This window comes from Marmota marmota, unplaced genomic scaffold (genome assembly GCF_001458135.2).
Source record: "Marmota marmota marmota unplaced genomic scaffold, marMar, whole genome shotgun sequence".
NCBI classification, from domain to species: domain Eukaryota; kingdom Metazoa; phylum Chordata; class Mammalia; order Rodentia; family Sciuridae; genus Marmota; species Marmota marmota.
In genome coordinates, this window is record NW_026000207.1 from 2,839,035 (window position 1) to 2,855,038 (window position 16,004).

Consider the following 16,004-nt stretch of genomic DNA (forward strand, 5'->3'; position numbering starts at 1 on the left):
AAATGGGCTGCAGAGTCTTGTGAACCGCCAGACAGCACCCCCGGGGCCGGAGGCCACTGCCTCCCTTCTCCACCCCGACTCCTCCATCTTTTAAACCTGGGGCCTGGGCACCCAGCCTGGAGCCCGCGCAGCCCCTCCCCTGGGCTGACCCTCCTCATTCAGCAGTCCTCAGTGGGGTCCTGGGTAACAAGGGCTTGACACACAGATGAGACCAGCCAAGTCCCCGCCCCCTGGAGCTTCATCCAGTGATGAACGGTCAGCTAAAGGTCACATGTTGAGGTCCCAACCCCGAGTCCCCAGAACATGGCCACATCTGGAAATGATTAAGTAAGGCCGTCAGAAAGGACTGCAATCCAGTATGACTGGGTCTTCCTCCTCAGAGACGGAGGCGTGGGCAGCCGGCCACAGGCAGGGTGGAGGCCCAGCGGAGGCCCTGTGGAGGCCCAGAGGAGGCCCAGCGGAGGCCCAGCAGAGGCCCTGTGGAGGCCCTGTGGAGGCACGGCATGTTTTCCTCACACTCTACTTCTCCTCCGTGGCAGCTCCTCACGGCTGGTGATTAACAACCATGGATCCACATGAGACTGTCCTCGTGCCATCTCACCCCAGGACTAAACCCTGAGGACACACGCCCACCTGTCACAGCCCCGAATCCCCGAAGGACACTGACGCAGACATTTAGGAAAAGACATGCTATCGGCTGTGCCTGTCTCTTTGTCTACAGAGACCCCCCCCCATCCCGACACCCAGCACAACCACACAGTGTCAGGGCCACCTCGCCTGGTGTCAGGGCCACCTGGCCTCCGCCTGGCTGCACAACCCGCAGGACACGCCCAACATGAATAAAACACTCTGAGGAGCCCTTGGGGAGAAGGCAGGTGTGAGCGCCCCGGCACCTGCCCCTGCGAGCTGTGCAGTCCTCGGTAAGGTGTCCTCTGACTCACGTTCCCTGGGGTGGGGCTGAGCAGGGCACCCAGCAAAGACATGGCTGATGGCCCAGAGGGCGGACAGTGGAGGGAGGGAGGAGTGACGGGTCCCTGGAAGGCTCCGTGGGAGGAAGGAAGGGTGAACACCTGATGGGTGGACCCTTGGAAGGTCAGGGTTGACGCGAGGTGACCCCCAAAAGCTCACGTGTGAGACAATGAAAGAAGGTTCGAGGAGAAATGATTGGTTTGTGGGAGCCTCAACCCACTCAGTGAATTCACCCCCACGGGGTTAGCAGAGTGGTGACTGGAGGCCGGAGGGTGAGGCTGGAGGAGGTGGCCTTCGGGGTCCTGCCTTTGGGGTAGATGTTTGTGTCTGGAGAGGGGCGTCTCTGCCTCCTGATCACCCTGACGTGCGGGGCTTCCCTCGGCCACTCTCCTCCACCATGACGCCCTGCCTCACCTCGAGCCCCGAGGAAGAGAGCCTGCTGAGGCCTCTGCAACCGTGAGACCCCAAATAAACTTTTCCTCCTCTGCGGTTGTTCCGGTCGGGTCTTTTAGTCGCGGGTGTGAAAATCTGAATAAAGCAAGGGAGTTCTGGATGTGAGGAGACTTAAGTCAGGGATGGGAAGAGTTTGCCCAGATCATAAGCCAGTCTCCAACCCAGACACGCTCTTTCCCTGCTGATTCCCCGCCGTCCCGTCCCAGCACACCCCTCTCCAAGGCCGGGTCACAGTGGCCCTCTCAGGACCTCAAGTTCACCAAGCTCTCTTCTCCTTGCTTAACTATGATGTGACATCGTTGAGGTCACTGCCTCGGACAGGCTGCCCAACTCCCCGTATGGAATCAGGTGCTCTTATTGCTCACTCCCGCGGGGATGCTCCTTGTCCTTCATGTCACCCACTATGGCTTCTAACTGTGGGGTTGCTTGTGCGGCTCCTGTCTGAGTAGTCAGACCCGTCAGCATGGCGACAGGTACCGTTCTGCACTGTTAGGATACTGCCTCCAGACATCTGCTGTGTTCATGCATGTGCAACGTATGTATCATGTATGTGTGTAGACGTGTAGCTATGCATTTATTCATTGTATCACAGTAAATTAGATGAACTAGCGAATAGATGAAAGAAAGGAAAGGGAATGACTGAATTTCCCCCTCTACCTAGGGAGATCTCTAAGGCGACGAATAAGACACGGCAATACTCTTCTCCATTTGTGTGGCTCTTGAACACCCGCACGCCTTCCAGGCCTCTGCCTCACGTGATCATAGAGGCTACTGTGTGCACTTTTGCAAGACTTGCCTTGCTTTATACTCTGATCTTCATTCTGTTCTGCAAACTTCCCTAATGCTTTATAGCCTTTGCCCATTTTATTTCACCATCAAGTTGACAACTACCACCACCACCATCACCACCATCACCACCACTAACATTACCACCATCATAATCCCTACCACCACCATCACAACTGCCACCATAACCACCACCATACCATTGCTGTTACCAGAACATAACACCACCACCACCCCTACTATCACCATCACCACCATCACCACCATCACCATCACCACCATCATCATGACCACCAACACCATCACCATTACCACCACCAACACCATTACCACCACCACCACCACTACCATCAATCACCACCACCATCACCATCACCACCAACACCATCACCATCACCACCAACACCATCACCATTACCTGTTGCCATTACAACTGTCACCACTGTACCTTGGATAATTCCTATTATCCTTCAATTATCAGCTCAACTATTGCTTTCTAGATTATCTATTCTGCCACATACCACCACCACAGAACGTCCCCTTAATAAGCTTTATGGTAACTCTCATCACCAATTCAGTTGAATCATGACTTATGTAATTATTAGTTATACTCTTTTTTCTGCCCAAATTGAGGCCCTTTGATAGCAGAGTAGTCTTGTATCTATCTCTAGCCCCTACCATGCCTGGATCATAGTAGATGCTCATAAACACTCAAAGAAATGAAGTGTAATGAATGATTTTTCTTTCCACCTGAGAAAAGTTTGATTCAACAAGGCAACTAAGGCCCAGAAGAGGAATGGAACTTTCCCAGGGTCGTATACTGATTTAGGACACAGACTAAGACAAAAGCTAGACCACTGACTCCCCGGCTATGCCTTCGTCTCCCCATACCGTGCTGAGCCCACAGAGACACCTCAGGAAAGTACTCCCCGAGGTGCCAAGTGTGTGCAGCCAGAGAGGCGAGCTTGGAGAATGCGGCCCAGGCTCAAGCCCACCTCTGTCCTCACTGTGTGAGTCTGAATAACTCATCTGCCTCTTCTGAGCTTCAGTGTTCTCAACTACAGAATGAAGAACAGTGATCTCTACTACCGAATTTGTCCACATAATTGTCATGGATTTTATGCCAATTATTATTATTATTATTATTAATTTTTTTTTTGCAAAAAAGTCTGGTGCAACCATCATGTGAAGCTTTTCTTTTTGTAAAAACAGTGCTGGCATTACTTAAAAGTAACTTTATTCTAAGCTAGCTGTCTTTGTATAAGTTTGGGATGCACACGATGCTCACGATCATAGGTTAATGCAGAGGTGATGGTTATGCAGTTAAACACAGCAGCAGGCCTGTGGTAATCTGAGCTAGATGTACAATAAACTGAAGTCTTTGTTACTGTCAAGGGCCACATTTCCTATGATGCAGTTATTTTTTTTCTGGACCTTCAACTCCAAAAATGCAAGAGTCCTTGCAGACCCCAGGCCCCAGGTCCAAATCTCAAGGCCTGTGTGAGACCCTCTAAATCCCAGCCAACCACCAGGCTTGAACTCTGCCACCTTTGAGCCTGATACAGCCCTTGGGTTTCCCAACATCAGAGCACACAGCACTGACTGCAGACCTCCCCACCCCAGGATACAACAGGTCCAAACCTAAAAAGGTATTTGGGGAGTAGTCCAAGCTAGCAACAGGCTCGGAGCTGTCCTGTGGCTGAGACTTCTAGGGCCCTGGGGCTCCCTCCTGCTCCTGGCATGCGGCAGTGCTTGGGGTTCCCACCCCTAAGCATGCAACAATCCTTGGAGACCTCAGGTCCAGATCAAAATGGTATTTGTAGACTGTCCAATTCTCAGCCAACAAAAGGGCTTGGAATTCCTCCATCTTTGAGCCTATGATAGCCCTTGGGCTCCCCTCAAATCCCAGCATGCAGCAGTGCATGGAGATCCCACCTCCCGGCATGCAATTGTGTGTACAGATCCCGCCTCCCAGCTTGCAACAGTTCTTGGGGATCCCCCTCCCAGCATGCAATGCCCTCAGCCCAGGCTCTCCGCCCTCACCTGAGAGGACAAAGCAGACAGCTCCAACTCGGAGCAGGAACTCGGCACCTTTACTGAGCACCATGATGACACAGAGACAGCCCAAGGCCATGACCACCAGGCCCAGCACGGCTATCACCGCAGCGGCTATGTTCACCTCTGCAAGGGGAGAGGGGAGAAGCAGAGATCACAGAGAGAGAACAAGAGGTTTCCTTTACAGGGGCCCAGGATCAGGAAAATGGATGATTCAGGACTGTAGAAAAGTTGTCAAGTCGGTTGCCCAGTCCAGTCCAATAACAATCCTGTAGAAGACACTAAGACTCAGAGAGGGTCAGTCACTTGCTTAAGGCCACAGAGCAGAAGGCACAAAGCCTGGGTTTTAGAAGGAGATGTGAGCAACTGATCATTACTATCATCTGGTCATCATTTGTACATTACAGGGGAATGGTCCAGAACCCTACCTGGGTGGGCCGTGTGCTTGGCACACACAGGTGGGCCACAGGTGAGCACCAGGATGATGTCACCGTCCCAGAAGTACACAGTGAGCCCACTGTGCTCACCCAGCATGGAGGTGAGACGGAACAGGTGGAGCAGGCCAGGAACCACTCACTGCAAGCCCTGGGCTCTGGAAGCCTCTAGAAGCCTTGTCTCATGAAATCCTTACAGAAGCCGGATTCATGTCACGATCCCAATTCCTGAGCTGGTGGGGACACCCCGTGATGGAGAAGCCGTGCTCAGAGCAGAAAGGACAAAGTCCTCAGAGGTGCATGGTCCAGTGCGGGGGCAGCTGCTAACCACACGTGGGCTTTTACTTTTAATGTGACAAATGAAACAAAATTCAACACTCATCTCCCCTGTGACAGCAGCCACATGCCAAGTGTGCAGGATGGGTCCCAAAGTAGAGCATTTTCATCTCCACAGGGGATTCTGGGCAGTGCCCTTCTACGGTAAGATTTGTTTGGGTTCGAATCCTGCCCCTGCCACTTCCTGGGCGGACTGCTTCTACCTTCTCTGGGCTTGTTATCTCCTCTGGAGGAGGAAGACAACGCTTGTGTCCTGCAGTCAGGCCAAGGACTGGAGATCATCCGGGCATAATGCCCAGGGTGGGGCTTACCGATCCCAAACGCCCATTCATGAGATGCTAGAGTGCTATCCTCAGAGAGGGACTGCCCAGTCACGTGGCCTGTGGCTTGGGCAAGGTGAGGGGTCACAGCATCAGGCCCAGGGTCTGGAGAAGCTGCACCACCAGTTCCCAGAGACAGGACGTCCACGGACCCCAGAGCTGAGCCCATCATCCCGGGCAGAGTGGCGGAGGAGCGGTGCCACCAGCCGTCCCTGAGCGTGGCCAGCACCCAGCCCCTCGTCACAGCGTGAAACCTGCTCACCTTTCTTTGTGGTTCTCTGGAAGATGCGGGCGTTCTCCCCCGTGGTGAAGAATTTAAAGTAGGTGCAGTTTGCTTCTGTGAGAGCAGGAGAGAGAGGGGGGAGGGAGATGACGTGAGGCGCTGTGTGTATTTCCAGGGTGGACCCTTAACAGAGCTCAGAGGGGCCTTAAAAGAGGACCTTAGCATCCCTGGTGCAGAGGAGAGGGAAACGCCTCTTGGCAGCCCAGGACGCCCGGGGATTCCCGACCCTGCAGAGGACTAGATCCATGGCCTCAAGTGGGCCATTCACTGTCTCTGGGCGTCCGGTGCTTCCTCTTTAACAGGAGGTGATAATCTCTTTCCTGGCTCCTTCCTGCAGGTTTGTTGAGGGTCAAGTGGGATTAGAGAGAGACAGCCACTTTACTCAACAAAGGCCACCAAGAAGCAGGTCATGGGAGGCTAACAGAAGAGGGGACGCTCCCTCCCACCTGAATCCAAAGAGCCCCTGCAGGCTGCTGTCCGAGGCGCCCCCCTGCACAGGGCACAAGCCCCGCCTGGTCACCCGCAGCAGAGGAGCCTGGAGAACCCGCGGCACAGGAAGAGCTCCGCTCCAGCAGGAGCCAGAGAAACGCCCTTGAGCCAGCAGGGAGGGGCCACTTGGGATCAATTAGACGGGCGAATATTCAAAGGGAGGCAGCAAGCGGAAACAACCGGCAGTGAGGCTGTCCTGGGCTGTGGGGGAAGGACTCAGACACGCTTTATGGAGCGTGTCACAGTCCTGCGCTCCATGATGGCCATCAGTGGAGAATGGGCCCCTGTAGGACAGAGGTCCTTAAGATGACCTCACCCAGCAAGGTCGCAGTCCTCCAAGCCTGAGTGAGCACACTCTGCGATGATCTCACAACAACAAAATCCATTAAGGATGCATTGCTCAGAACACGTCCCCACCGCGGCGTGACACATGAGCGATGTTGATACCCCGGGACCTGGCTGTTTCATTTCTGGGTCTGCACCCAGGAAAAAGTACATACAGGGGACACAGGTGTGGGTTTTCACTGCAGCATCATTTATAAATAACAGCGCAGGAATGACCCAGGTGTCCCTCTCTCAAGGACAGGCATATACACGAGGGGACCCTCCCTGTGGAAAGCTCTGCAGAACGCAGTAGCCCCGAACTACGATAACAAAGGCGGGAAGACTTGAGAGAGGGTGTTGAGCAAGAAAAGTCGAATTAGCTGGTTAAAGAGCAGGATAAAATCTACAGCCTGACATCATTTATGCAAGTCAACACACACAGGTGGGTAGAAACTGACTCTGCTCTCCAGGTCGAATGCGTTGTCAAACACCTGAAAGAGCTGAGTCAGGAAGGAATGAAAAAGAACCAGGTTATCAAACACAGCACAGGAAGGATCTTCCGGGCGGATCATGATCTGAGGACCCGAACCTGGGAGTGGGATTCGTTTGATGTTGTGTATTTTGTGTCCGAGAAACTTTAACAAAGGAAAAGAACTTTCTGAACTGCATTTTAGAGGCAGATCTCCCCTCAGGGTTCTCCCAGTCAGAACGCTCTTGTTCTACAGGTGGGGAAACTGAGGCTAGGGAGGGGGAGGCATGAGACCCACAGGAGTAAAGGACCCCCAGGGGGACCATGCGGCCTGCAGAAGTGGAAACGGGACTTTCCTACTGAAGAGGATATGGAGGGACGAGAAACACCCCTGAGTCCGGTGAGCTAGAGTGGGTGCCCCCTGGAGCACCGGGGGAGGGGAGGGACATGCAGTGTCCAGCAAGGAGTAGTGACAGGTGCGAATCCTGATCCTGCAGCAGCAAGGGTATGGTGCTTCCTGCCACAGGGTGGGGTGCAGCAGGTGGAGAAGCCTACATCCCTAGGGAAGGGTGAAGGTCCTGCTGGGGCAGTGTGGGCTGTGGCGTGTCCCACTCTGGCTATGAATGACTCAGGACTTCTGGCTTCTTGACCCCCAGAGGATATGGCAAATCCCATCTGAAAAGCCACGGGTGTGAGGCAGCTGTCACCGCCAAGGGACATGAGTCATTCCATTTCTCAGACATAAGGAGACTCTGAGAGGTCCTGCATGGGTGACGGTCAGAGCCCTATAAGGAGGGCAAGCCCTCCTGGCCAGCAGAGGGGACAGCAAGAGATGTAAGGAGCCCCATCTTCTTTTTAGTGAGGTCGGACACCCCTCTGGCATAGTGAGGAGCCATTGAAGCTCCTTATGGACGAGTGAGGTGGGAGCAGGGATAGCCAAGATTCAAACCCCACATAACTCGCCTGGTTCACAGGCTGAGCCACTGAGGTCCCTCGCGCCTCCTCGTTGCCCTCGGTGGAACGGACCTGATGATAACTACTCACGGGGCTGGCAGGACAGGTGATGAATCCATGCACATCAACTCCTTAGAACAGAGCCAGGAACTACGTACTCATCTCATATTTTTATTACTGGGGAATCCCGCTTTGCGGAAGCTTGAGATCATCCTGCTCAAGACCCTGAGGGGTGACAGCTCATCTACAGAAGTGAAGTGACTAAGATAGTCTTCGGGACAGCAGAGGATGCCTGGTGCCCACTGGCTAGGAAAGGCTTAGGACACCCTTATTTGGACCCTATGGATAAATCCACCTGGAGAAGTAACACAGGACAGAAACCCCATCTGGAGCCCAGAAGGTCAGGATCCTTTCTGAGGGATGCTGCAATTGTGGGGCGTTGTGTGGATGGCATTGCTGGATACCCCACATGGGCAATCTCACAGGTGGCATCCTGAATGGCCAGAGGGGAGATGCCTAAGATGTTTTCTTTGGGTGGGTAGAGAAGTGCGCTCCTGCCCAGTTCTCATGAAGAAGGCCTGCTGGGACAGGTGAAGGGCATGGCATGTGCCGTCAGTGAGAGCTAAGGGACAGCCCTCTGGCACAGCCGCAATGAAAGAACTACTGTAGGGGTGGCGAGGGGCGTGGAGAGTCTGCAGAGAAAGTGAGAAGGGCCGGAGCTGCAGTCAGGCCTCCGGAGGGGAGAGGGGCAGGAATGAATGGTGCCAGAGCACAAGGCCCCCCCTGGGACGTTGGCAGGTGACTGGCAAGAGCTTCATTTGGCAAATTCACAGGGAGTGAACCTGCACAGATTCTACACTGGGGTGGGCAGCAGGGCGGTCTGTCTGCCCGGAGCTCACAGCCAGGGAGTCCGTCTGTCTCCAGGGGGAAGACTGTCTGGGACGCAGGCTCTCTGTGGGCACATGCACAGGGGTGCAGGCATCTCGGGGGTGTGGGTGGGGATGTGCTGTCAGATGTGCTCAGGCTCTCTGAAGGCACCAGCTGGGTGTGGGGGCACAGGCTGGTGATGGGGTACAGGCCAGAAGACAAGCTCTGAAGCACAGGTCCCCTGGGGACAAGCCAGTTAGGAACATGGGCCAGGTCTGAGTGCCCTCGTCTGTCTCTGAGAGCCCAGGCAGATCTGTGCACAGGTCTTTCTGGGGTGCAAGCTCTCTCCTGGGGGCCCAGGTTCTTTCTGGGGCGTGGCTTTCTCAGTCTCTCTACCTGGGTCAGGGCATGGCCTCTCACCTCCAGGCAGCTCGGCAGGGCCACAGGTCTCACGGCCCTCGGGCACGTCCGCCAGCCACAGTCGCTTGGTGCACACCTTCCACAGTCCCAGGTGGGCGGCGTCACAGACGGCACTGCTGTTGGCCTTGTAGGTGTTGAGCTCCACCCAGAACTCTGTGCCCACGGCCAGCACGGCCAGTGTGGCACCTATGGAGACCACCAGCAGCACCAGCTTAATCTTCCCCTCTTGCTCTGGCGTCAGGAGGACTCCCTTCTGCCCCTGGGCACGCCGCCGGCCTGCAGCGGCCCGCCGCCGGTCCTCCTCTTGCATGAAGAAGTTGGACCACATCATCATCCTGGCTGCAGATGGGGCTCAGGGAGGTCCGAGCAGGCAGAGCTGAGGAGGGGTCCTGAGGGGCGGGAGGAGGGGCCTGGCACAGCCTGGGACCTTGAAGGGAGCCGGGGCTCAGTGGGTGCTGGATATGAGAGAGGAAGAGCTGAACCTCAAATGGTGGAGTCAGGTGTCCTCCGGGCTCGGAAGTTGAGAAACCTAGACCCCAGGAGGGGAAGCCTCCCAATAGGAGCGGGGGCTGCTCACGGAACTCAGCAAAGAGAACCAGGCCCAGAGAAGGCAGGTGCCCTGAGGCTCACCTCACCAGGGGGCGCCTGGGGGTGCAGTGGCAAGAGAACCGAGCACCCACCCGAGCTCAGAGGCACTCCTCTGGGGTCTCCACTAGGGCTCCGAGTCTGGGGTGCCCAGAAAAGGGAGCTGAGCCCTGCTGTGTGTTTGAGAGATGTGGCCCGGGATCCTCTGGGCTCAGAGTTTGAGGAGGGAGGACTTGGGGACCCTCTGGGGAACAGAAGGGGAAGAGCTAGGTCTGGGTCTCAGAGAAGCCAGGGAGCCCCAGCATTCACAGCAGATCAGCGGGATTCAGAGGAATTCTGGGGGTCCCCTGGAATTCAGCAAAAGGGAAAGGGAGTCTCCCTAGTTGCTCCAAAGAGATCCAAGAAGCCGGAAACTCCGGCCGAGGTCCAGAAGGGACCGTGGCTGGGCGTCCATAAAGGAGTCTGGGGTACGCCCGCTGCTCAGAGGGGAATCGCGAATCCCCGCTGGGTTCAGCTTGCGGAGCTGTGGTCCTCACTGAGGCTCAGAAAGCAGGGGCAAGGTATCTGGACTTCACAGGACTCTTGGGACCCGGAAGGGACTCAGTCCCTTGGGGATCACTCTGCTCCCCCTCCCCCGGGCTCCCAGGGCCTGCCCGGCGGCTGCGAGGGCTCTTGGCTCAGCTCCAGGCCTCGCGCCCCCCTCGGGCCTCCCACCCCGGCCTCCTGGGCAGGGGCCCCGCTCGCTCTCCTGCCTCGGCGCCGCGCCGACCCCAGCTCCGCAATGCCTCGACCCGTCGGCTCTGCTCGGCCTCCGCCCGCTCGGCCTCCGCCCGCTCGTCTGTCCGCCGGCCTCGCCCCGCCCGCCCATCCCCTCGCCCTCCCGGCTATTTCGGGCTCGACCCGTAAATAACACCCGCACCTGTCGCCGGCGCCTGTTGCCATAGGGATCCCGGGTATTTTAAGGGGACAACCCGGGCGGGGTGGGGGAGAGGAGGGGCCGGGACTGGTCTTAAAGCCGCTGAAGCCCAGAGTTCGATTTCCTGAAGGGTCAAGGGCGGGGCTGAAAGTCCCAACTACAGCCTCCCACATGGGCAGACAGGACGGGACAGCGGAACAACGGGTTTCTGTCCAGAGCAGGCAGGGCTGGGAAGCTGGAGTGCTGTGTCACTAGGACAGAAGGGGCTGAGGGGGTAGGCACTGGGCCTGAACCCTGGGTCTGAGGGAGGAGGCTGGGCCTGAACCCTGGGTCTGAGGGAGGAGGCTGGGCCTGGACCCTGGGTCTGAGGGAGGACTGGGGGAGGGGGACTGGGGCCTGGGGGAGATGGGCCAGAACCCAGGGTCTTAAAAGGATGGATGGATTCTGGGGGTTTGGCCCTCAGATCCCAGGAGATAAAAGGGTGAGGGAAGGGCCAGGCTTGGGGACACGTGAACCACGGCAGCCGTCCTCTTCATGAATTTATTTTCAGGGCACCCCTGGGGGACCTTCCATGCAGTTTCAGCTCCCCCAGGAGCAGGGGCAGGGACAGCTGGGTGGCATGGTAGCAGGGCCTGGTCATCACCCCTCACCCCCTCCCTCAGCCCTTCTGCAGACTGCCCAGGGGGGACCCACCTGCCATCAACCTCCACCCAGGATGCTGCTCCAGGTAGGCCCGATACCAGCTGACCATGGCTCTGGGGCACCCCTCCCTGCCTGCCCCTGCTCTGTACTCTTCCCTTGGAGCCCCCAGTGCCCTGGGATGCGACTGTCTGCTTAGGTGTCTGGCTCTCCCACCAGACTGGGTCAGGGGTCAGGGGCAACCTCTGCACCACCCAGCTCATGGCCAGGTACACAGGCAGCCTTATAAGGTGTGGTAGGTGATGTGAATGAACAAGTGAGCCGAGGACTGGCCAGTGAACTGCCAGGAGGAAGCACCAGCCTCGGGCCTCTCCGACACCCCCACGGAGCTGGGAAGGTACCTGCTTCCCCCAGCAGAGCACACCTCCCTCTGTATTCTGCTGCCTTTCTCCCTCAGGGGCACACACAGCTCTTTGATCACAGGTTCTGGCAATGGGGAGTCTGAATGAACTTTCGTTTCAGAAAATAAAGGAAACCTCTTCTTCCCCTTTGCCTTGCTGGGTCTTCTCAGGCTCCAGAGAGTCCCGGAGCCTGCATGAGCAGCAGCAAAGGACAGAAGAGGCCTGGCTGGGGTCCTCCGGACTCTATTCACCACCCCTGAACTCTCCCGCTGGCCGGGGTCACCCCATCGTTCTCCTGCCTGCTGTAATAGCTCTCTGTATTCAGGGTGCCTTTTCCCGTCTTCCTCTCCTTGTCTGGGTCATTTTAATTGCCTCTATTCCCTTTCCCTCTTCCCCAGTAAGGGCTTCTGTCCCTGCCCCTGAGCTGAAGTGAGCTCTGTCCAGATCATCAGCCAGGATCATTCAGCAAACCTACTGGTCACTTGCTCCCAGATCTTCTCCGATTCCGCAGCAGCTTCCGCACAGCTGGCCCCTCCTCCTCCATATACATATGTGTGTTTTTTAGTTGTAGACGGACCTTTATTTTATGTATTTATTTGCAGTGCTGAGAACCAAACCCAGAGCCTTCCATATACCAGGCAAGCGCTCCACCACGGAGCCAAACCCCAGCCCCCTCCTCCTCCTCTTGAAATGCTTGTGCTTAGGCCCTCAAGGACTCTCCTGCTTCCTACCAGCCTCTGGTCACTCCTTCTTGGCTCCCTTTGCTACCTGCTCTTCTCCCCCAGTGTAGATGTCCCCCCAAGACTCTTGCCAGGGTCACTCTACCTGCACACAGCTGCTAAGTTACCATCCCATTCTGTGGCTTTCCATGCCTTTATCTGCTGACGTTTCCAAGACTTGTATTTCCAGCCACGACCTTTTAACCACTCTGTCTGATGTCTCCAACTGGTTGCTCCATACTCGGACTTGGACTTACTTCCCAAAGGCATCCCCACCTGACACATCCCTACGACAACCCTGGATTCCTACCACCAAACCCTGCCTCCCCCTTCCTGGCCACAGCGCCCACCCGGAGAATCCTCTCTCCCCTTCCCTGGGCTTCATTACCTCCCCGAACAGCCAGCTTGCCACCACTGTAGGCATCACCTCCAAAAATCCCAACCCCTGCTTCTGCTTTTGACCCCCAAGTCTCTTCCCAGCACAACACCACAATTCTGCTATTGTTTTGTTTAAACAAAAATATGATCCCAGCATGCCTGTGCTCAGAGCTCCCCAAGGCCTCTCATCAAACCCAGAATAAAGTTCAAATTCCTTCCCAGGCTACAAGGCCCGAGCTGCCCTCTGCACTTTAGACTTCTTACCCAGTCAACTAGCCCTTGTTTATTCTGCTCACAAAGGCCTCCTTGGAAGTCTGGTTTTACTCAGGCTTCTTCTGCCACCTTTGGTGGCCAGGGTTCCTGTCCCAAGCCCTTCTCTCCTCCCCTGCCCTCTCAGAATGCACATTTCTGTTCAAACATTACTTGGCAGTCAGGACCTCTTGACGCAGCTTATCTAGTTGCCCTGATCTGTCATCCTGCTTCACTTCTGAAGCACTCTTCAGTGTGTATTGCACGTGCCTCCTGGGAGCCCAGGGAGAGCAGGCCCTTGTCAGCTCACCACCATACCCTGTGGGCCTAGACTGAGCCTTGAACAGGCAATTCTCCAATACTATGAAGGCTCGCGCATCTTGTTTTCAGTTTCTCCCTCTCGGAATCTCCTAAGTCTTCGCCTTTCCCATCTCTAGGACTCACCTGTTTTGGGTCTCTTCTGCACCCCCCCATCTCACTCTTCCTGCGGCCCCCTCCATCTCACTCTTCCTGTGGTCCCCCCATCTCACTTTTCCTGCAGCCCACCCTCCAGCTTTCTTGCTGTTTGGCCTTTGGATTGCAGAATCCATCATGCCCTAGCCAGTTCTGTCCTCCCCATCAGTCGTCCCCTTGAATGCACCTCTCCCTGGACCTCTTCTCACCTCCCCGCCCCTCTTCTCTCACCTCCCTGTCCCTCTTCTCTCCATGCATCAGACTAAGTCCTATCTAGTCTAACTGACTCGTATCCTCTCTACATTTTCCAGCATCTCCTTCCTGAAACCACCATCACAGAATTCCTCCCAGGCTCGCCCACTCCAGCCTCCCCTGCCCCCATTTCTAACCCTTCCACACAGGCCCCAAAGCAAATTTCTAATGCCCACTCTGATCCCCTCCCTCATCGGTCCCCCTTCTGATGTCTCCTATTCCCAAGGTAACCCTGACCTCATGGTACCTCACTAACCAGGTCCTGCCTTGTGCAGCTGAGCCCTGTCTCTCTCCCCACCAGACTGGTAGCCCCCGGAGCACAGGACGGGATGGGAAGTTCCCTGCACCCAGCATCACAGGAAATACTTGCTGGGCAAATGAAGGGAAATGAAGCACCCTGCCTTCTCGGTGACCTTCAACTCCATCCCTTCCTTGGCACACCCACCTCCTTTACCCCCCTCAACTGTCATCCTCTCCACTGCCCTTAGGAAGCCTCCGGCTGGTCTGCGACTCAGGCACTGTTAGACCCTGGCTTAGAGATACTTCCCTGCCTGACCTCTTCCTCCACCCTGGATTTCAGCATCCCAGAGGTGTCAGCACTTTCCCAAAACATCATGCTGCTCCTCTTCCCTGGGTTTCTGCCCCAACTGTTCTTGCCCAGAAAGCCTTCCTTGTCCCCTTCATCACCTAGGAGACACGTGCTTCTTTGAAGACCCAGACTGGGCATCACATTCCAGGGAGTCTTCCCTGCCCACACCTGGCCATCCTGTCCTCCGTATTCCATGGGGCCCATCGTGGTCCCAGTCACCACACCCACTTCCCTGCCTGAGTTGTGCGTCCTGACAGTGCTCAGCTCCTGGGGAAGAGTGAGGGGGTTTTTGCACCTCTGGGGTCCCTAACTTCCTGCCTGGGACCAGAGCACATGCACCCGAATGCCAGCAGCTGGAAAAAATAGTGAAACCTGGATTGCTGTCTGATTCTCCTGCACACGACACCATGCCTGTGCTGCAGCATGTGTGACTGTGTGCTCTCTGCCACCAGTGCAAGCCTGGAGGACCAGTGACTGTGTGATGCAGTATTTTAGTTGCCTCTGCTCCATACTCGGCTAGGCTCCTGCCTTTCCTTTATGCACCATTCATGCTGTGCTCCTGCTTAAAGCCATCCACAGCCCCCTAAGAATAAAACCCAACCTACAAGTCCCTGCACAATCTGGTCCTGTCTCCAGGCTCCTCTGTCCACCCGGCTCACTACACTTCAGCATACTGTGCAAGCTCCTTTCTGCCCTAGGGCCTTGGCATATGCTGTTCTCTTCCTGGGACACATGGCCCCAGCTCCACTGGGCTGTCTCATTGTCATCCTTTCAGTGTCTACTAAAACTTAAACTGGGTTAGCCCCCTCCCTCACAGAGCATTTTGGAGGATCTCGGGTTTCTCCTACATCCTAACTGTAATCTCTTGTATGTGTACATAATTCTCGGATTAATGTCTGTCTCATGTGCAAGATGCAACTCTGAAGATGTCCCGGACCTCGGACGCTGTCTGTTTTCCTCCCTCTGTATGCTCAGCATTCAGCACAATGCCTGGCAGTTAAGCACACACATTGCCAGTAATGAATGAACGAGTAACTCTCTGCGCCTGCCTTTATGCCCCTTCCCCAGTGCCTTCCTGTGTGTCAGCACCTGCCACACAGCAGGTGCGTAATAAGCCCTTGTGGAAAGATGAATGGAAAAGTGAACGAACACCTGCGTCCATCTCTAGTCACTTGCCTTTCCGAGTCCCTTCTCTTGACCTCTCCCTTTACGTAGAGCTTATATATAGTATGTAGGTGTAACTCGTGTGCTATGGGCCCCTCTCCAGGAGTTGGGCTGGGCTGGGAGTCCCTCCCTCCCCTCCCCCCGCCCCGCCCCCACATGCACACAGCAAAACATTAAAAAGAAAACATCTCAAAACTGCAAAAAACACCACGGTCCTCCCCCCGCCCCCTAAATCCCACAAAAAAATAAAACACGACGCTCCCTCAGCAGAGCCCCCTCCCCGCTTCACCCCTCCCCTGGGGTCCCTTTGGCGGATGAGGGGGCTCCCCGACGCCCGGGGCAGGGGAGGGGCGCCGGGGGAAGGCCACGCAGTCTCCAGCGCGCTCTCGGGAAGAGCGAGGCGCCCCGACCCGGCAGCCTCGTTGCACGCGCGCCCGCGCACGCGCCCCGGACACGCCCCGCTCCCCGCGCGCCCCTACACGGGCGTGGTTTTCCTGTTG

The 16,004-nt window shown here is 56.1% G+C and overlaps 2 protein-coding genes across 2 annotated transcripts in view; both read right to left on the reverse strand.

Annotated features, from left to right (window-relative positions):
* The window catches only part of Cacng6 (calcium voltage-gated channel auxiliary subunit gamma 6), an 18,256-nt gene extending 2,258 nt beyond the window's left edge, over positions 1-15,998 (reverse strand). The window contains exons 1-3 of the mRNA XM_015505356.2: positions 9,160-15,998; positions 5,616-5,690; positions 4,252-4,389 (exon numbers count right to left, since the gene is read on the reverse strand). Of these exons, the coding sequence (XP_015360842.2) occupies positions 4,252-4,389; positions 5,616-5,690; positions 9,160-9,493 (547 nt within the window). The 5' untranslated portion in view covers positions 9,494-15,998. The remainder of the gene's footprint in view (positions 1-4,251; positions 4,390-5,615; positions 5,691-9,159) is intronic.
* The window catches only part of Cacng8 (calcium voltage-gated channel auxiliary subunit gamma 8), a 14,775-nt gene continuing 8,413 nt past the window's right edge, over positions 9,643-16,004 (reverse strand). Inside the window, exons 6-7 of the mRNA XM_048791488.1 lie at positions 10,664-10,784; positions 9,643-9,688 (exon numbers count right to left, since the gene is read on the reverse strand). Coding sequence (XP_048647445.1) covers positions 9,643-9,688; positions 10,664-10,784 — 167 coding nt within the window. The remainder of the gene's footprint in view (positions 9,689-10,663; positions 10,785-16,004) is intronic.